At 30.5% G+C, this 22,563-nt stretch overlaps 2 protein-coding genes across 2 annotated transcripts; one reads left to right on the forward strand and one right to left on the reverse strand.

Moving 5' to 3' along the window:
- Positions 1–625: 625 nt before the first annotated feature.
- LOC142231564 (uncharacterized) lies at positions 626–6,656 on the forward strand. Its single transcript, XM_075302201.1, has 2 exons — positions 626–1,169; positions 4,217–6,656. Exons 1-2 carry the CDS (start codon positions 1,023–1,025, stop codon positions 6,593–6,595), a joined length of 2,526 nt encoding a protein of 841 aa, XP_075158316.1. The 5' UTR covers positions 626–1,022; the 3' UTR covers positions 6,596–6,656.
- Positions 6,657–12,799: 6,143 nt separating this feature from the next.
- Positions 12,800–17,009, reverse strand: LOC142229450 (uncharacterized). The gene is made up of 3 exons (XM_075300009.1): positions 16,741–17,009; positions 16,447–16,579; positions 12,800–12,972 (listed from the first exon to the last, which is right to left on the reverse strand). Exons 1-3 carry the CDS (start codon positions 16,838–16,840, stop codon positions 12,897–12,899), a joined length of 309 nt encoding a protein of 102 aa, XP_075156124.1. The 5' UTR covers positions 16,841–17,009; the 3' UTR covers positions 12,800–12,896.
- Positions 17,010–22,563: the final 5,554 nt, after the last annotated feature.

Raw genomic sequence — 22,563 nt, forward strand, 5'->3', positions numbered from 1 at the left:
CCCAATTCATGAATTTTTGCCATCGTTCTCAATGACTTGTGGCACGGTGCGTTGTCTTGGTGGAACAATACGTTTTTCTTCTTCATATGGGGCCGTTTTGACGCGATTTCGACCTTCAAACGCTCAAATAACGCCATATAATAGTCACTGTTGATGGTTTTTCCCTTCTCAAGATAATCGATAAAAATTATTCCATGCGCATCCCAAAAAACAGAGGCCATTACTTTGACTTATCAGTCAAACTGTTACATTTGTTTTATTGAATAACCTAATATATGACCTTGTGTTGTAATATATCCGGCTGATGAGTCCTTCTCTGTAGCAGTTTAAATTCCTCTGTCTCCACCCCACCATGGTCCGGATCATTGTGTGTCATGGGTTCGAGATCCTCACGGTCGGAAGGGGCGAGATAGTGGGTGATGGGACTGTTCGATAAAAAAAATTTACAAAATTTTCTATAGAAATAAAATGTTGACAAATTTTTCTATTGAAATAAAATTTTGAAAAAAAAAATTATATAGAAATAAAATTTTGAAAAAAAAATCTGTAGAGAAAAAATTTTTATCCCGAAAAATCATGAATTATGATGCCATTCCTGAACATTAGAAAATAGTTTTGTGTTTTTGCCTGAGTTTGAAATTAGACCAAATCCTTGGGAGCATAAGGGACATTCTCTGCGCCACTGTGAATTTAAACAGAGTTTTTTAATTACATTGTTCATTTTATCCGAGCCCTTGTGCATTGAATTATTGCAGATTGTTATGTTTTTTTGCAAAAAATATGTTGGAATATCCTCGATTATTATTGCGATGATATAAAACCCAACTAAATAACCAGATGTGTTAGTTAACAAAAATCCATTGAATCATTACGGAAAATACCATACGATAGAGACGTTTTTTTTATTAATTTCTACCTGAATAACTGAACCAATAGGTAATGAAACATATGGAAAGAGGAAATATGTCAATGGCTAAAAACTTACTTTTGTTTTATTCAAGTCAAGAAGTGACAACGAAAACATGACATCGCTCCGATCAAGAAAACGAAAGGAATTGACGTGCCAACTGTGTTTTAACGTCTGTACTGGTAGACATCGAGATCTCTATGAAAAGAATGGCCAACGAACTGAAATACACATGGTTACAGCAAAATATTTTAATTCTGCGGTAAGTAGCATATAAACAAAATTAATTCGTATTTTTATTGGTTTTAATTATTAAATATATATATTTTTTTAAAGTTAAAATTAAAAAAATAAAGAATTAATTTAGTCCCCTTTTTCATCGAACGTTTCCTTTCCAGCTGCATCATTTTAGCTTAGTAAATATTAAATAGCGATTTTGATAATAAACAGAAAAAAATGTGTAGTTCAATCACTACATTGATTGTTGCAATTAATTTAATTAATTTAATCAACTTTTTAGAAATATTTTGGTGATATTTTTGTGTTTTTTTGTATAATTGTTTTTATGCAATTATTTTACAAATTTTTATTACGATAGCGAACAGAAAAAATGTTATAAGTGCAATAGAAAATAGTCTGACTAAAAATCACATAGAATCCCCCTGCCAAATATTGGATGACAAAAATGAAATAAATTAATTTTTTATTCGCACAATAATGTTTAGCTGTCAAAGTCCCCAACAAATATGTTGAATGGAATATATTGAAAATTAGAAATATGGTTTTAATCCTTAGTGAAGTGGGTAACGGATATAAAAAATTTTGTCAAAATTTTATTTTTATAGAAAATTTTGTCAAAAGTTTATTTCTATAGAAAATTTTGTCAACATTTTATTTCTATAGAAAATTTTGTCAAATTTTTATTTCTATAGAAAATTTTGTTAAAATTTTATTTCTATAGAAAATTTTGTCAAATTTTTATTTCTATAGAAAATTTTGTTAAAATGTCATTTCTATAGAAAATTTTGTCAAAATTTTATTTCTATAGAAAATTTTGTCAAAATTTTATTTCTATAGAAAATTTTGTCAAAATTTAATTGCTATAGAAAATTTTGTCAAAATTTTATTTCTATAGAAAATTTTGTCAAAATTTTTTTTTCTATGGAAAATTTTGTCAAAATTTTATTTCTATAGAAAATTTTGTCAAAATTTTATTTCTATAGAAAATTTTGTCAAAATTTTATTTCTATAGAAAATTTTGTCAAAATTTTATTTCTATAGAAAATTTTGTAAAAATTTTATTTCTATAGAAAATTTTGTCAAAATTTAATTGCTATAGAAAATTTTGTCAAAATTTTATTTCTATAGAAAATTTTGTCAAAATTTTTTTTTCTATGGAAAATTTTGTCAAAATTTTATTTCTATAGAAAATTTTGTCAAAATTTTATTTCTATAGAAAATTTTGTCAAAATTTTATTTCTATAGAAAATTTTGTCAAAATTTTATTTCTATAGAAAATTTTGTCAAAATTTTATTTCTATAGAAAATTTTGTCAAAATTTTATTTCTATAGAAAGTTTTTTCAAAATTTTATTTCTATAGAAAATTTTGTCAAAATTTTATGTCTATAGAAAATTTTGTCAAAATTTTATTTCTATAGAAAATTTTGTTAAAATTTTATTTCTATAGGAAATTTTGTCAAAATTTTATTTCTATAGAAAATTTTTTCAAAATTTTATTTCTATAGAAAATTTTTTCAAAATTTTATTTCTATAGAAAATTTTGTCAAAATTTTATTTCTATAGAAAATTTTGTTAAAATTTTATTTCTATAGAAAATTTGCCAACATTTTTTTCTATAGAAAATTTTGTCAAATTTTTATTTCTATAGAAAAGTTTGTTCAAATTTTATTTCTACAGAAAATTTTGTCAAAATTTTATTTCTATAGAAAATTTTGTCAAAATTTTATTTCTATAGAAAATTTTGTCAAAATTTTATTTCTATAGAAAATTTTGTTAAAATGTTATTTCTATAGAAATTTTTTTTCAAAATTTTATTTCTACAGAAAATTTTGTCAAAAATTTTTTTCTATAGAAAATTTTGTCAAAATTTTATTTCTATAGAAAATTTTGTCGAAATTTTAGTTCTATAGAAAATTTTGTCGAAATTTTAGTTCTATAGAAAATTTTGTCAAAATTTTGTCAAAATTTTATTTCTATAGAAAATTTTGTCAAAATTTTATTTCTATGGAAAATTTTGTCAAAATTTTATTTCTATAGAAAATTTTGTCGAAATTTTAGTTCTATAGAAATTTTTGTCGAAATTTTAGTTCTATAGAAAATTTTGTTAAAATTTTACTTCTATAGAAAATTTTGTCAAAATATTATTTCTATAGAAAATTTTGTCAAAATTTTATTTCTATAGAAAATTTTGTTAAAATTTTATTTCTATAGAAAATTTTGTCAAAATTTTTCTTCTATAGAAAATTTTACTTCTATAGAAAATTTGGTTAAAATTTTATTTCTATAGAAAATTGTGTTAAAATTTTATTTTATAGAAAATTGTGTTTAAATTTTATTTCTAAAAAAAATTTTTGTCAAAATTTTATTTCTATAGAAAATTTTGTCAAAATTTGACGCAAGGACATTATTTTTTGCACGAGCGCATTCTTTAGCCAGCAAAACTGCTTCTTCATTTTCCATTATTCCACAGTGTCCACACTCTTAGAAAAATATGTTTTTCATATGTTCCGATATAAACAAAATGTGTTTCGGGCACAATTTTAAAACACAATATATTTAAGTGCAAACATGTAATGTTCCTAAACTAACACTAAATGTTTGGGACATCTATGTTAATATGTTAGAATATATTATGTTTGGGGCATGAATGTTTCATAAAAATCATATGTGTGAATGCAAACATGTATAAATTTACAAATTTCGACTAAATATACATATGTTGTGATATTTTATTCAAAGCGACAGAGAGAGTATAGATAAAGAAATAGAGATGGAAACCGGGAGAGTTGACAAAAGATATCAACATAACACAGCGAAAGAATCAAAAGAGAACAATTTCTGTGAAACCGCTTGTATGTTTTTGGCCTTATCATAAATAAGGCCAAAAACATGATAAACATGCTGAGCCACCATATAGTACATATTTCTATAACGCTTGACATGAAGTGCCTCTTAATTCTGCTCATACTTGTTGGCCAATTTCAAGCATGGAATATTTGTTTATTTGAATATGGAAAATAGATCAAAACATTTATATTTTATTTGTTTTTTTTTTTGTGTAATTTCAGTGGCTGATCAATGAACACAATGTAAACGGTGGAGTTATATGTGTGGCATGTTGGCGTAATATTTACGAATTTGATATGTTCCAGGAGTGTATTGTTAGGAAACATATGCGATTGGATTTATTTCAAAGAACTATTCAATCTTTGTACAATCCTCAAACATCGACAAATACAAGTGGACTAATTTCCTATGGAGTGCCTTACCAAGTGCCAATGCATATGCCAAATCAAAATGATTTAAGAAGGTTAGGGGCGAACAATGATATTACAAATTCATTCAATTTGAGTAATCGAGCTATTGAAAATGTTGGGGAACCAATTGAAATTGATTCAAATGTTTCAGATCAATCTTCTATAGAAGTTCAGTCCATGCAAAATGAAAACCTTTGCTTTATACCAAACGACAAGATGGAAATTGAAGAAACTTCTTTAAATCTGCCCTACGAAGGTAATGAACCACAGGGTGATCATCCAATTGAGAATAGTATGATGCCACAAAATAATGAACAAATAGTAAAGAGTTCTAATCCTATTGGTCCTCCTAATGCTATACAATCTAGTGTAACTCAGACTTCCCACTTAGTAGGAATGATTTCAATGCAAAATGATAACAATATTTCCTCTGACTTGTCATCAGAGGAAAATTCATTAGATTCTTCAGCAGAATCGGAGGATTTTGACGAATCAGTTGGTATATTTATAGGCGGAGAATTTGATAAGCCAGTCGAACAAAACCAAAGCGAATTGAGGAGTCAAGAATCTAAAGAAGATATAAAATCTGACAATGAAGTATCAAAAGAGGCCACACAACAACACTTACCACCCGGGGAAAACTCAAAATGCTATAAAGACACAAATGCTCGTGAAATTGACAAAAGAAAATTGAAGCAATTGAAAGTTGGGAATTTGAACGAATCTCTAGATTTTAATGATGCAAGAAGCTTTTCCTTCTCAGACTTGGAAAGAGGTGAAAACTCTGATGATGGAATTTCGGAAGAAGAAACCACTCCAAAGGAACCCATCACAAACGGACCCAAACATTCTTTAACGACAGCTGCTATAGATTCTGATGGATCGAATGCCTTCTCAATATCAGATTCAGAGAGTAGTCAAAGTTCTGAGGACGAAATGTCAGAGAAAGAATTTGAGCAAATTCGAGGGGAGACGAGCAAAAGCAAGAAAATGGTAAATGTATCGAAAACAACTATAGGTGCTAATGGAAATTACCCAATTTCGGAAAGTGATACAATATTAGATCGTAGAATTTTGGAACGTGAAACCTATGAACAACAACTTCTAGATCCAGTTCAGATATCCAGATTTCCTCCAGAGGGAAATTGTCAAAGCACTTGGAAAGAACTAGCTCCTAATGATACCGAATTTGCAGGAGAACCTATCAAACGACCACGTCGAAAGAGAAATCGAATTTCATATAGAAACAAGTTAAAAGTCCTACAAACAGTTGAAGATTACGATGAATATATCGCTCAATGGCGCCCCCAACTTGAGTGTATAATATGCCATGAAAATGTTACAAAGTTTACTCTATTGCTGGAACACTATAAAGACCAGCATCCTGAAGAACAATGCCACATAGAGTGTTGTAATGAAAAATTCTTCTATCGATATGAAATAGAGAAGCATATTCATTATCACAGTGATCATCTAGGAGCTTATAAATGTGAGATTTGTTTCAAGTGCTATTCAAATACGTACGAACTAAAAAAACATCTCAAGATAAAACATGCAGGATTGCGTTACGTATGCTCCAAGTGTGGAAAGGGTTTCATGACCAAGCGGGCCATGAGCATTCATATGAAGCTGCCTTGTAACAAAGACGAAAATGAAAAGAATCTACTGAGGACACATACTTGTAAAGACTGCGGAAAATCTTACAAAACCAAAAGAATTCTACATCTCCATTACAAGAATGTGCATATGGGAGATCGGAAAATATTTACCTGTCCTATTTGTGATAAGCCTATGTACACTTTAATTGATTTTAATATTCACAAGACAGTCCATTCGGTTGTAAGAGATCGTAAATTTAGTTGTGAATTTTGTTCTAAGAAATATTTGCACCGCAGAGATAAATATATTCACCTTAAGAATGCTCATCCGAAAGAGTGGAATAAACGACAAGAAGCTAGAATTGAGAAGTGTAATTCTATACAAATCTACAAGTGTCAGACTTGCGAAAAAGTTTATAAAACTCCATGGGCTTTGCATGAACACAAGAAAGCAGTTCATGGTGGAGAGGTTACCTTCAAGTGTACACTTTGTCCAAAAACTTATAGATATAGCTCGAATGTTGCTGCCCACTTTAAAAGAGTACATTTTGAGGAATGGAAGAATAAGCAGAAAACTAAAATTAATTTGTAGTTCTGTTTTGTACTTATTAATAATTATAAAAAAATAATTAAATAAAATGTAAATAAATAAATGTTTTTTTTTTATACCCTCCACCATAGGATGGGGGGGGGGGGGTATATTAACTTTGTCATTCCGTTTGTAACGCATCGAAATATTGCTCTAAGACCCCATAAAGTACATATATTCTGGGTCGTGGTGAAATTCTGAGTCGATCTAACTACGCTAACTTCTGAACGAAATGAGCTCCTTGAAACTTGGCACAATTGTTGTTGTTGTAGGGTAGGCTTAGCTGGGCAAGCAAAAATGTGACGAGTGTCATGTGGCCCTTGATTACATATGGGACACACGTCAGCTACGCTGCTATCAATCACTGATAAGTATGAATTGAGGCGGCTGCACTTGCCTGATCTTAGTTGGGCCAAAACTACCCTTGTCTGCCGTGGGAGGTCTCTCTCCTCCGGTGCAATGGGCGGCGGTCTGACTCCGAGAACAGGATTAACCTTGTAGCTTCTCACCGCTTCAGCTACAGTATCCTCATGAATCCTGTTCAGACCTGTCTGGTATGCTTCCTGATATAGAGGCTCTCTTTTGTAACGCTGGATCTCGGGCTCTAGAAGGTGAAGATCAACCCTTACATTCCTGGGTGGAGGTTGTCTATCCACAAGATGGTGATTGCTCAATTAATTGTTATTGATGTAGGTCGGGTGATAAAATGGGCTATATCGGACCACTTTTACGTATAGCCCCCATATAAACCAACGCTCACATTTGGCTTGCGGAGTCTCTGGGAGGAGCAAACTTCATCCGATCCGGTTGAAATTTAGTACATGATGTTAGTATATAGTCTCTCACAACCATGCAAAAATTGGTCCACATCGGTCCATAATTATATATAGCCCCCATATAAACCGATCCCCAGATTTGGCTTGCGGAGCCTCTAAGAGAAGCAAATTTAATCCGATCCGGCTGAAATTTGGTACATGATGTTAGTATATGGTCTCTAACAACCATGCCAAAAATTGGTTCACATCGGTCCATATGGCTCCCATATAAACCAATCCCCAGATTTGACCTCCGGAGCCCCTTGGAAGAGAATTTTGTAAAAATTTTATTACTATAGAAAATTTTGTCAAAATTTTAGTACTATACAAAATTTTGTCAAGATTTTATTTCTATAGAAAATTTTGTCAAAATTTTATTGCTATGGAAGATTTTGTCAAAATTTTATTTCTATAAAAAATTTTGTCAAATTTTTTTTTTCTTTCGAAAATATTGTCAAAAATTTTTTCTTCTATAGAAAATTTTGTCAAACTGAATTAAATACGTATTTAATCGGCCTTTTTATGTTTAATATATATCCCGTATGGACTAACAATTTAGAAGACGGTGTTAAGAAGTTTTAAGATACCTTGCCATCGGCAAGTGTTATCGCAATCCAAGTAATTCGATTGTGGATTGCAGTCTTTAGTAGAAGTTTCTACGCAATCCATGGTGGAGTGTACATAAGATTCGGCCTGGCCAAACTTACGGCCGTATATACTTTTTTTTATAAAATCATAATAAGTGATTTCCGTACACGGATGAAAAAGACTGTTTTTCATATGTGTGGCTATAAACATTATATGTTTGGAACACAAATTTTTAAACACAATATTTTTGAGTGCAAGCATATAATGTTCATAAACTAGCATAACATGTTTGGGACATATATGTTAATATGTTAGAACATATTATGTTTGGGACATAAAATGTTTGTAAATATAATATGCTTGGATGCAAACATATATTAATTTAGAAATAGCCTATAAACATATATGTGTTTAGTAGCTTGGAGCGCTATTTAACAGGGAGCGATATTGAATTAAGTTGGTGGTTGTTGCTTGTTTTTACAAAATTAACATTTTATTTTTCCTTGGGCAATTGATCAGCTACTTCTTTGATCCTTACAAACTGTGTGGTCCGCTATTCGAATCCCCGTCCGGCAAAAGGTAAAATTAAAATAAAAAAATCATAAAATTGAATAATTTCTTCTACAATGTTTGTATTACAGAAAAAGGTGCTAAGAACTAAAAAATCTCGTGGAAGTGAGAAAGATGTCGGTTAATATACAATTGGGCAGAAACAAAATTTTGAGCATTCAAGTCAAAAACCTATGTTGTTAGCACCTATATTACCTGTTTATTTTCATAATTCATTATGATTGTAAATATATAAATAAATAAAATTTTGAGCACAATATTGTTTGGGAGAAATTTTTTTAAGCATATAATATTTTTGGGTGCAAAATGCTTCCAAACATATTATATGTTCACATAATAACATATTGTTTTTTGGAAGACAACATTATTGAATTTGGATGCAGAAATACAAAATGTTTGGAACTTAGACTACCCAAACATATATTGTTTAGACCAATATGCTTTCAAACATATTATATATTGGAAGAGATCAAACATATAAATGTTTGGGCAATACCCAAAAATGTATATGCTTGAAGCAAAATATGTTTGGGAGTATATGTTACAGAAGCGATTTTTTGTGAGCGTGTACACACAAACAATTTTTTTGGGATAAGTTTTTTTTAACGATAAGTTTTCCACTTAAAGACTTAATTGAATTTAAAAAACTATTCATTTAAAAATATAATTAATTGAACAAATTTTTTAATTGAAACAAAAATCAATCATAAAAGTTAAAGTATCAGTTAACTTATTAACTGGATCAATAATTTTTTAATAGATCTTCAATAACTTTTTTATTGATCCTATCATTTCTGTGATTGAAGACATTTCAATTAAAAATTAATTGAATTAATTAATTTCGTGATTGAACACAAAAAATATTTTTTGTGAGTAATAAATTTGTTAAATCATTTACATTTTTAATTGATTTTTTTTAAAATTCAATTAAGATTTTAATTGGAAAATTTTTCGAATTTTCAACTAATCGACTCGACTAAAGATTTTGGTTAAAATCGATAAATGGACTAACCGACCTTCAACGAATGGTTTATGTTGTCCTTTTTAACTGCACCTTAAAATATTTACAAGTATATACGGCCGTAAGTTCGGCCAGGCCGAAGCTTAAATATGTACCCTCCGCCATGGATTGCGTAGAAACTTCTTCTAAACACTGCCATCAACAATCGAATTACTTGAGTTGCGGTAACGCTTGCCGATGGCAAGGTATATTAACACCTCCTAACACCGTCTTCTAAATTGGAAGTAAGTCCATACGTGGTATATATTAAATTAAAAAAGACCGATTATAAACGTATATAATTGAGTTTGACAAAATTTTCTATAGAAATAAAATTTTGACAAAATTTTCTAGAGAAATAAAATTTTAACAAAATTTTCTATAGAAATAAAATGTTGACAAAATTTTCTAAAATTTTGGTAGATTATTTGTGGCTCGAGTGGCAACCATGATTATGAACCGATATGGACCAATGTTTTTGTGATTGGGGATCGGCTATATAACTATAGACCGATATGGACCAATTTTGGTATGGTTGTTAGCGGCCATAGAGTAACACGACGTTCCAAATTTGAACCCGATCGGATGAATTTTGCTCCTTCAAGAGGCTCCGCAAGCCAAATCTAGAGATCGGTTTATATGGGGGCTATATATAATTATGAACCGATGTGGATCAATTTTTGAATGGTTGTTAGAGACCATATACTAACACCATGTTCCAAATTTCAACCGGATCGGATTAAATTTGCTTCTCTTAGAGGCTCCGCAAGCCAAATCTGGGGATCAGTTTATATGGGGGCTATATATAATTGTGGATCGATGTTGACCATTTGTGCAACCGGATCGAACGAATTTTGCTCCTCGAAGAGGCTCCGCAAGCCAAATCTGAGGGTCCGTTTATATGGGGGCTATACGTAAAAGTGGACCGATATGGCCCATTTGCAATACCATCCGACCTACATCAATAACAACTATTTGTGTCAAGTTTCAAGTCGATAGCTTGTTTCGTTCGGATTATAACAGACGGACGGACAGGCTTAGCTCGACTCAGAATTTCACCACGACCAAGAATATATATGCTTTATGGGGTCTTAGAGCAATATTTCGATGTGCTACAAACGGAATGACAAAGTTAATATACCCCCCATCCTATGGTGGAGGGTATAATAAAAAACAGCGAACTCCATCAAAACATGCTAAGTCGACTTAGCGTACTCTGGAATGAGGCCATCGATATGAGAACTGACTATATAGCGACACGACATGTGCATCAGGGTAAACTCAATTATGCCGAACATAGAGGACTGTGACGAATACAGGATACACTTCGGTAATCTTAACATCTATACTGATGGTTGTAAAATGGCCGAGGGTACAGGCAGTGGAATATACATAAGATCGGCGGTAGTCAGCCGTTGTCGTACACGGTTGAAAAAGACTGTTTTTCATATGTTTGGCTATAAACATTATATGTTTGGAACACAAATTTTTAAACACAATATTTTTGAGTGCAAGCATATAATGTTCATAAACTAGCATAACATGTTTGGGACATATATGTTAATATGTTAGAACATATTATGTGTGGGACATAAAATGTTTGTAAATATAATATGCTTGAATGCAAACATATATTAATTTAGAAATAGCCTATAAACATATATGTGTTTAGTAGCTTGGAGCGCTATTTAACAGGGAGCGATATTGAATTAACATTTTATTTTTCCTTGGGCAATTGATCAGCTACTTCTTTGATCCTTACAAACTGTGTGGTCCGCTGTTCGAATCCCCGTCCGGCAAAAGGTAAAATTAAAATAAAATAAAAAATCATAAAATTGAATAATTTCTTCTACAATGTTTGTATTACAGAAAAAGGTGCTAAGAACTAAAAAATCTCGTGGAAGTGAGAATGATGTCGGGGAATATACAATTGGTCAGAAACAAAATTTTGAGCATTCAGGTCGAAAACCTATGTTGTTAGCACCTATATTACCTGTTTATTTTCATAATTCATTATGATTGTAAATATATAAATAAATAAATAAAATTTTGAGCACAATATTGTTTGGGAGAATTTTTTTAAGCATATAATATTTTTGGGTGCAAAATGCTTCCAAACATATTATATGGTCACATAATAACATATTGTTTTTTGGAAGATAACATTATTGAATTTGGATGCAAAAATACAAAATGTTTGGAACTTAGACTACCCAAACATATATTGTTTAGACCAATATGCTTTCAAACATATTATATATTGGTAGAGATCAAACATATAAATGTGTGGGCAATACCCAAAAATGTATATGCTTGAAGCAAAATATGTTTGGGAGTATATGTTACAGAAGCGATTTTTTGTGAGGGTGTAGACAGCTTACGATTCCCGCGGAACAAGCGACTTTTAATGTATCTCTATGCTGGGTACCTGGTCATAGATGGAAATAGCTGGAAATGAAGATGCAGATATATTGGCTAAGGAAGGCACAGGAGGTACAGGCATATCGGACGTGTTTCCTTCGCTTTCTATGTTTATTTACAGGATCAATAGCAAATATGAAGACTTATGGAAGAGACGTTTGGGCTTCTTCTGCGGGCTGCGAACAAACGAAACTAATATGGGACGAAAAGTATGTTAGAATAGTAGAAACTCTAAAATTCTGATGTCGATGCAAAGAGAGAAGGTGAGGCCGATAATAGGTATCATAACAGTACACAATAATGAATAAAGATATTTGTAGGTAGTGTCTGGATCCAGAGGCTACGGAAGATTCATTCTATTTTCTGTGCCAGTGTCCAGCACTATCTTCAGAAGAAGGACTTGTGAGAATGCAACCTGAGGAGTATTCTCGTTTTTATCAAGATCTCTTGGCACAGATTCGTCTCATCCTCCATAACCTAACCAAGTAGACTTCCTCTAACAACCATGCAAACATTGCTCCATATCGGTTCATAATAATATTAGCCCCCATATAAACCGATCGCTGGATTTGACTTCCGGATCCTATTGGATAAGCAAACTTAATCGGGTTTGGTAGAAATTGTGTACGTGATCCGGATTATATATAGCCCCCGATTCCCGATATATATATATAAAGAAAATAAAATAATAAAAAATAAAATAATAAATGTTAAAATTGCAGTAATTTATCAGCTGAATAATAGCAGTCTGCTAATATCATTTTTTTAATGGGTGTTTGCATTTGATTTTTACTTATCATAGTTTAAAAAATATTTATTTATTATTTATTTATGTTTATTTATGATATTTATTTATTGCAAATATCGTAATGTAATAATAATAATAAATCTATCTTAAATATGAATATAATCATTGTCCGCAGTAACAGCATTCAGGGTAAGGCTTTGAAAAATCTTGTATACAGCGCATCTGGTGACGTGGACAGCTAAAAAAATAAAAAAAATGTGGATTAAAGTACTTCATGGGATGCTGGACATTTCTCCGATTTCGAACTTAAATTTGTTCCTTCTAAATTGCAAAAAAAAAAAAATATTTACGTGGTAGTAAAGATTATGCAACCTAAATTCTGAGAGGTGCAATTTACACAAAATTAAGGACAATTTTCTTTAAAATAATGAACTTTTAATCATCAGTTATTATTTTTGGGCTTTTATTAAAAAAAAAAACAAGTATATACAGGCGTAAGTTCGGCCAGGCCGAATCTTATGTACCCTCCACCATGGATTGCCTAGAAACTTCTACGAAAGACTGTCATCCACAAATTTCAACTCACTCGGATGAAATTTGCTTCTCCAAGAGGCTCCAAAACCAAATCTCGGGATCGGTTTATATGGGGGCTATAAATGATTATGGACTGATATGGACCACTTTTAGCATGGTTGTTAAATATCATATACTACCACCACGTACCAAATTTCAACCAGACCGGATGAATTTTGCTTCTCCAAAAGGCACCGGAGGTCAAATCTGGCGATCGGTTTATATGGGAGCTATATATAATTATGGACTGATAGGAACAAATTCCTGCATGGTTGTTGGATACCATATACTAACATCACGTACCAAATTTCAACCGAATGGGAAGAATTTTGCTCTTCCAAGGTGCTCCGTAGGTCAAATCTGGGGATCGGTTTATATGGGGCCTATATATAATTATGGACCGATATCGACCAATTTTTGCATGGGTCAGACGAATTTTGGTCTTCCAAGTGGCTCCGGAGGTAAAATCTGGTGATCGTTTTATATGGGGGCTATAAATAATTATGGACCGATATGGACCAATTTTTGCATGGTCATTAGACACCATATACTAACATAATGTACCAAATTTCAGCCGGATCGGATGAACTTTGTTTCTCTTAGAGGCTATGCAAGCCAAATAGGGGGATCGGTTTATATGGGGGCTATATATAATTATGAACCGATGTGGACCAATTTTTGCATGGTTGTTAGAGACCATATACTAACACAATACACCGAATTTCAGCCGGATCGGATGAAATTTGCTTCTTTTAGAGGCTCCGCAAGCCAAATCGGGGGATCGGGTTATATGGGGGCTATATATAATTATGAGCCGATATGAACCAATTTTTGCATGGTTGTTAGAGATCATAAATATACTAACACCATGTACCAAATTTCAGCCGGATCGAATGAAATTTGATTCTCTTAGAGGCTCCGCAAGCCAAATCTGGGGATCGGTTTATGTGGGGGCTATATTTAATTATGGGCCGATGTGGACCAATTTTTGCATGGTTATTAGAGACCATATACTAACACCATGTATCAAATTTCAGCCGGATCGGATGAAATTTGCTTCTCTTTGAGGCTCCGCAAGCCAAATCTGGGGATCGATTTATATGGGGGTTATACGTAAAATGGGACCGATATGGCCCATTTGCAAAACCATCCGACCTACATCAATAGCAACTACTTGTACCAAGTTTCAAGTCGATAGCTTGTTTCGTTCGGAAGTTAGCGTGATTTCAACAGACGGACGGACATGCTTATATCGACTCAGAATTTCACCACGGCCCAGAATATATACTTTATGGGGTCTTAGAGCAATATTTCGATGTGTTACAAACGGAATGACAAAGTTAATACACCCCCATCCTAATATGGTGGAGGGTATAACAAAAACAAACATAACATAGTTAGACTTTCGGAGGAAATAGAAATTTCATTGAAAAACAAAAACACCGGTTAACCGACAATCAAACCTGTTTCGGATTAACCGAAAATTTCCAGTTTTTCACTCTCCTGCACACAAAATTTTCCTGATTCAATCACGAAATTAATTGATCCAATTATTTTTTTAATTGAAATGTCTTCTATCACAGAAATGATAGTATCTATTAAAAATGAATTGAAAGTCAATTAAAAAAATAATTGATCCAATTAAAAATTAATTGATACTATTAATTTTTTTTTTCAATTATAAAAAAATTGTTGAATCAATTAAGTTTGTAATTGACTATTTTTTTAACTCAATCAAGACTTTAATTGGAAAAATTATCGTGAAAATTTATTCTGTGTGGGTTCGGATTTTGTGTAAGTGAATCCGTTTAAACGATTAACCGGTGTCGGTTTTGTACATCCTAGTCGGTTTATATGGTGGCTATATCAAAACCTGGATCGATATAGACCATCTAAGAACTTGCAGAAATATAACGAGTCTGTGCCAATCTTCGGGACCTTTGCTGTAATATTGAAGGCTGCTGAATTTAAGGCGTGTTTACAACCGACAGACGGATGTGATTATATGGTCTTAGAATTTCTCTCTAATCAAGAATATATACAGTGAAACCTCTTAAACTTGTACACTCTGAAAACCGGACCCCTCTCAAACATGGACAATTGTCTGGGGACGTTTGTTGTATTAAAACATTAAAATTAACCTCTCATAATTGGACACCTCTCAAACGTGGAAAAAATTTAGCCACCGTGGATGTCCACCTTTCAGAAGTTTCACTGTATTTTATATAGTCGGAAACAGATATTTTGATGGCATAGCAAACATATTTAATAAAGGAATCTGAAAAGGATTAATAGGAGTAATTCCTATAGGAGGTCATATTGCTCCTAATTCAATAGATGGAGATAAATTTCTATGAAAAAATGCTCCTACAGTAGTGGGTGGGAAAATTTTTGATCCGATTGAAGCTCCTATACACTACACTACACATTGAACACTCACGAAAAAAAGCATGACCGGTTCCAAAGATTTTGTCTTTACGCCAATGTGTTTGGTATTGATTCGGAGCAAACGAAGCGGAAAATTGAAGTCAGGTCGCATTTAACCTTTAACTGGTGAGATGAAATTTTTTTGCGTACTTTGTGACTTGGGATAAATTTGATCCCTCCTTTATATAATATTTTTTTTTTATAAAGATTAATTTTTTTGTATCACTATTACATATTTTGATTAGAACACATTATATTTAATGAAAAAAAAAAAAAAACATTATTTCGCAATATTGTATTTACTTTCCAAAATTAACTGATAATTTATTTCACAAGTCTTATTCACACAAAAAGTTTTTTTTCTGATTCAATCACGAAATTAATTGATCCAATTAATTTTTTTTAAATAAAATGTCTTCAATCACAGAAATGGTAGTTTTAATTAAAAAAATAATTGAAAGCCAATTAAAAAAATTAATTGATACTATTAATTTTTGTGATTGATTTTTATTTCAATTTAAAAATTTGTCGAATCAATTAAATTTGTAATTGAATATTTTTTTAAAACTCAGGTTAGACATTACTTTATAATTCGCCGACGTATTTTTTGGACATGAAATCTTTGGCCTCACGAAAATATTTTTTTTCAATACGTACTAGAACTGAGACTTTATATCTTTAGAAGAATTTCAATTTATTTTTTACTACTTACTTGTTGATTTGCAAGACATAATCTTCCCGGCAAAATATACTAAAACATTTCCATTGAATATTGGTTGGATAGACAGTTTCGTTTATTTTAATAGTCAGATCATTATCATCGTCATAACAGTGACCATTTAGAGCTAAATATAAAAAAGAGAATTTTTGTTTTTTAGAAAAATTAGTTATCTTGGCAAGTGATGGAACAGTTGACAAGTTATTGCAAATTTTTCATTTTACGAATTCGTAACCCAAAACATGGAGAATAGCTATGTAGAATTTGTAAAAATCAATAATAACTTACTCGGATGTCTTTTGTTTCCAAAATAAATGGCCCCCTGTGCTGAGATCACTGCTATGATAGATAAAAATACCAATATTTCTATACAAGCCTTGGGAAACATTTTGAACCTTAGAGAAAACAAAATTTCTTTAAGTCCAAAATTTATAAATTTAATTTCTAGCAAATATTATAAGCAAGTATTAGGGTCAATTTGTGTTTTTAGATGTTATTTCCGAATATTGAAAAACTAGTTGTTGTCTAAAGTAGGCCAGCAATAATTGATTTCTAAAATCTTACTACATTTATATGAACTTGTGAGTAAATTTTAAGAAAATCCCATAGATTAAATTTACAAAAGCAACAACTACAAAAAAATTGTTGAGTTGTCTTAATCATTGAAAAAAAAAAATAATTATATGAATATTGATAAGAAATATACACATAGAGAAAAAAGTTCTGGGGCTTGAAATGACTTGATTGAAGATTGAAGAAACATTTTTTACGTACATAGAAAAAGTAAACTGTTTTATAGCAAGAATAAACTAACATATAACATTTGGACAAAGTTTTCTATAGAAATAAAATTTTGACAAAATTTTCTATAGAAATAAAATGGTGACACAATTTTCTAAAGAAAAAAAAAAATTTACAAACATTTTGAAATAAAATTTGGAAAAAATTTTTAGTACAAATAAAATATTGAGAAAATTTTCTATAGAAATAAAATTTTGACAAAATTTTCTATAGAAATAAAATTTTTATAAAATTTTCTTTAGAAATAAAATTTTGACAAAATTTTCTATAGAAATAAAATCTTGATAAAATTTTCTATAGAAATAAAATTTTGACAAACTTTTCTATGGAAATAAAATTTTGACAAAATTTTCTATCAAAATAAAATTTTGACAAAATTTTCTATAGAAATAAAAATTTTATAAAATTTTCTATAGAAATAAAATTTTGACAAAATTTTCTATAGAAATAAAATTGTGAAAAAAAATTCTTCAGAAATAAAGTTTTGACAAAATTTTCTACTGAATTTTGACAAAATTTTCTATAGAAATAAAATTTTGTCAGAATTTTCTTTAAAAATTTCTATAGAAAACAATATTTGACAACATTTTCTACATAAATAAAATTTTGAAAAAATGTTCTATAGAAATAAAATCTTGATAAAATTTTCTTTAGAAATAAAATCTTGATAAAATTTTCTATAAAAATGAAATCTTTACAAAATTTTCTATAGAAATAAAATGGTGACACAATTTTCTAAAGAAAAAAAAATTTACAAACATTTTGAAATAAAATTTGGAAAAAATTTTTAGTACAAATAAAATATTGACAAAATTTTCTATAGAAATAAAATTTTGACAAAATTTTCTATAGAAATAAAATTTTGACAAACTTTTCTATGGAGATAAAATTTTGACAAAATTTTCTATAAAAATAAAATTTTGACAAACTTTTCTATGGAAATAAAATTTTGACAAAATTTTCTATAAAAATAAAATTTTGACAAAATTTTCTATAGAAATAAAAATTTTATAAAATTTTCTATAGAAATAAAATTTCGACAAAATTTTCTATAGAAATAAAATTGTGAAAAAAAAAATCTTCAGAAATAAAGTTTTGACAAAATTTTCTACAGAATTTTGACAAAATTTTCTATAGAAATAAAATTTTGTCAGAATTTTCTTTAAAAATTTCTATAGAAAACAATATTTGACAAAATTTTCTACATAAATAAAATTTTGAAAAAATGTTCTATAGAAATAAAATCTTGATAAAATTTTCTTTAGAAATAAAATCTTGATAAAATTTTCTATAGAAATAAAATCTTTACAAAATTTTCTATAGAAATAAAATTTTGACAAAAATTTCTATAGAAATAAAATTTTGATAAAATTTTCTATAGAAATAAAATATTGACAAAATTTTCTATAGCAATAAAATATTGGCAAAGTTTTCTTTCGGCGCAGGAATCGAACCCATGACCTTGTGTATGCAAGGCGGGCATGCTAACCATTGCACCACGGTGGCTCCCGGCCGGGGCTATATTATACCCTGCACCACTTTGTGGATCTACATTTTCGATACAATCGGAAATCCTTCAAATTTGTTGGGTGCTATATATAAAGGTTTATGTTCCCATATATATACATTTAAATCTGAACCGACAATATATTTAAGGCTTCTTAGTGGACAATATATTTAAGCCTTCTTAGAAAATCTGTTGACTTAAAATGTAAATGTCCTGGGGTGGAACACAATGTTAGTAAAAAATAATACCCTGTTCCACAGTGTGGCGCAGGGTATAAAAATATGGGAAACATTTAAATCTGAACCAATTTTGATGCAATTTCGAAAAAGTGTATTTATGATTTATCGATCGATAGATATGTATTAGAAGTATAGGAAAATTGGAATCATCTTTACAATTTTTCGACTAAGCAGTGGCGATTTTACAAGGAAAATGTTGGTATCTTGACCATTTTTTGTCGAAATCAAAACAACATATATATTGGAGCTATATCTAAAACTGAACCGATATCAACCAAATTTGGTATGGACAGTCAGAATGTTAATTCTACTTCCTGTGCAAAATTTCAAGTAAATCGGAGTTAAAGATTTGACACTGTGGTCATATGAGTGAAAATCGGGCGACTGATATATATGGGAGCTATATCTAAATCTGAACCGATTTCAATCAAATTTAGCACACTTGACTTAACTACTAATTGTACTCCTAGTGCAAAATTCCAACCAAATTGGGCAAAAACTATGGCTTCAGGGACCATATACATAAGTCCAAATCGGGCAAAAGATACACCCTCAAAAAAAATCGCCTCTCTAACATATGTTCCAAACATATTTTGCAGGAAGCACATATATTATTGGATACTGCCGAAACATTAATATGTTTGTTTTATGTGAACATATAATATGTTTGGAAGCATTTTGAGCCCAAAAATATTATATGCTTGGCAGAAATTTCCCCAAAGAAGATTGTGCTCATTCCCTAACATAATTTTCACTTCCACGAAATTTTTTAGTTCTTGGCACCTTTTTCTGTAATACAAATAATGTTGAAGAAATTATTCAATTTTATAATTTTTTTAAATTTTACCTTTCGCCTGGACGGAGAATCGAACCGAGGACCATACAGTTTGTAAGCCAACACACTACCACTGAGCTACGTAGCTGTTATAGTCACCAGTAGACAATTATCGTTATAAGTTACATTTATATAGCATAGATTGCAGCGCCCACGAGCCCATGCAAACATAACATTATTTAACAGAAACATACATGTGTTGGCAACGTGGAGCAGTGGTTAGCATGTCTGCCGTACATGCAAAGGGTCGTGGGTTCAATCCCTGCTCCGACCAAACACCATTTTTTTTTTTAATTTACACATTTATATTTATACTATATTAAATTTTTATAATGAAACTTCGAAATGTGGGTTATTAAAGATTTACAGTCAGAAACAGTGCTTGATATAAACGAAATGGACTGAGCTTTTGGCTAAGATATTATTTTTTTATTGCAAAAATAACAATTTTGTAATAAAAAACTGGTTTTGGTATAAAAGTTTGAAATTTTGGAAGGAATTCAAAAACTCTAACAAAGGATGAACGTGGGGTCGAGTATAAACATACATAAATAATTTTAGAATATACACAAATTAAATAATAATTAGGCTTAAATTAAATAACATTTAGACTTAAGCCTTATCATAAAGCAGTTTCCGAAACAACATATAAGCGGTTTCACAGAAATTGCTCTCTTTTGATTCTCTCGCTGTGTTAATTTGATATCTTTCGTCGACCCTCCCGGTTTTTATCTCTATTTCTTTCTCTATACTCTCTCTCTCTGAATAAAATATCACAACATATATATGTTTACTCGAAATTTGTAAATTTATATATGTTTACATTCACACATATAATTTTTATGAAACATGCATGCCCCAAACATAATATATTCTAACATATTAACATATGTGTTCCAAACATTTAGTGTTAGTTTGAGAATATTACATGTTTGCACTTAAATATATTGTGTTTAGAAATTGTGCCCGAAACACATTTTGTTTATATCGAAACATATGAAAAACATATTTTTCTAACAGTGTATATATGGGAGCTATATCTAAATATGAACCGATTTCAATCAAATTTGGCACACTAGACTACAGTATCCATTGTTATAATACCCTGTTCCGCAGTGTGGCGCAGGGTATAATAAAATCGATGGTTCGAAATATCTCAAATAATTTTTGATTGTGGTGGTCTAAATTGGAAGTTGCATTTCATTTACAGTCATATGTTACCGTACATTGTTCAAATGAATAACACAATGGAATCTATTTTGCGTAAATACTTGTTTAGTTACAAAAATGTGAATTTTAGTTTAGTTGGAGTCGAGCAAAATTTTTACGTCTCCGACTCCAGCAAAATCTTCAGACTCCGAGTCCGACTCCACAGTCCGGAAGTCAAATATGGGGATTAAATGGGAGCTATATATAACTGTGGGCCGATATGAATCAATTTTTTCTTGGTAGTTAGAGAGCATATGCGAACATCACGTACCAAATTCCAACCAGATCGGATGGGAGTTTCTTCTCCAGGAGACTGTGGAGGGGAAATAGGCAGATCGGTTTGTATGGGGGCTATATATAATTATATCGTGCCAATTTTCACGACCACGACCCAGAATATGGGGTCTGAGACCAATGACAAAGTTAGTGTACAACTCCTGCTATGGTGCACTCGAAAAGATGCGGCTCCTTTAAAATAAAGTAATTTTTCTTTAATTCTAGGCTCTATAAAATTAAAATTATTATTCAGATCTGATCTACATAATTTTCATATTCTTTTTCCGATACATTAATTAACAATTCAGTTCATGTAAATGTCAGTTTAAAAATCCAAATTTTAAACAGATACTTCATAGTAAAAACTATTTTCTTAAATAAAAAAAAACCAAATGTTTTCTCCATAAGGAGTTAGCATAAAGGGCCCAAAATTGAGTTATCTCTCCCAGCCAGATCTATACTAAAGGCAGTGGAAAGGTTCATTCGCCCGAACCGAAACATGTACAGTCCAGGCGTGTATAGATTTGTATCTGGCGTTTTCTTTTCAATGGCTCTATTAACCATGTTCCATAATCTATATCTGTCCATAAAGCTCGAAAAATAATTGTATAATTAAAAAACAAAAACTTTAAACCAAAGATATAAATCCTTAGCATAAGTCTTAGTCTATATTTGAAGATTTTTTCTATTTTTAATCCAAAGATTCAATATCTCAGTTACTTTTAAAGATTATTTTTGTAAGTCAAAAATGTTTTTCTTTATTTTAAGGAAAGTTAGCCATACTTCAAGGACTTGCGCCTTTAACAGAGGGACCTAAATTCAAAGAAGGAAATTTTTAAAGCAATTTCTTTAAATTACATTTTCTTAACATTAAATAAATTTTTCCTTAATATTGTGTAAATTGCGAGACCGAATAATCTTTCCTATTAGGACAATATTTTTTTCAGTATACATAAATCCACTAATCAATGTGTTTCCAAATATCTCAGTAACTTTTAAAGATTATTTCTTTAAATCAAAAATATTTTTCTTTATTTTAAGGAAAATTTGCCATACTTCAAAGATATGCGGCTTTAACAGAGGGACGCGAATTTTAAAGATTCTTGTCCTAAATTCCAAGAAGGAAATTTTTAAAGCAATTTCTTTTAATTACATTTTCCTTATTTTAAAGAAGTTTTTCCTTAATATTGTGTAAATTGCGTGATCTAATAATTTTTCCTATTAAGACAATATTTTTTTCAATA

This window comes from Haematobia irritans, chromosome 3 (genome assembly GCF_050003625.1).
Source record: "Haematobia irritans isolate KBUSLIRL chromosome 3, ASM5000362v1, whole genome shotgun sequence".
Lineage (NCBI taxonomy): Eukaryota > Metazoa > Arthropoda > Insecta > Diptera > Muscidae > Haematobia > Haematobia irritans.

Excerpts from the sequence above, each read along its gene's own strand:
- LOC142231564 (XM_075302201.1), top strand. The coding sequence starts at position 1,023 with ATGACATCGCTCCGATCAAGAAAACGAAAGGAATTGACGTGCCAACTG. Across the intron at positions 1,170-4,216 it reads CAAAATATTTTAATTCTGCG|TGGCTGATCAATGAACACAA; the intron begins GTAAGTAGCATA and ends GTGTAATTTCAG.
- LOC142229450 (XM_075300009.1), bottom strand. The coding sequence starts at position 16,840 with ATGTTTCCCAAGGCTTGTATAGAAATATTGGTATTTTTATCTATCATA. Across the intron at positions 16,580-16,740 it reads TGGAAACAAAAGACATCCGA|CTCTAAATGGTCACTGTTAT; the intron begins GTAAGTTATTAT and ends TTTTATATTTAG. Across the intron at positions 12,973-16,446 it reads TATGTCTTGCAAATCAACAA|CTGTCCACGTCACCAGATGC; the intron begins GTAAGTAGTAAA and ends TTATTTTTTTAG.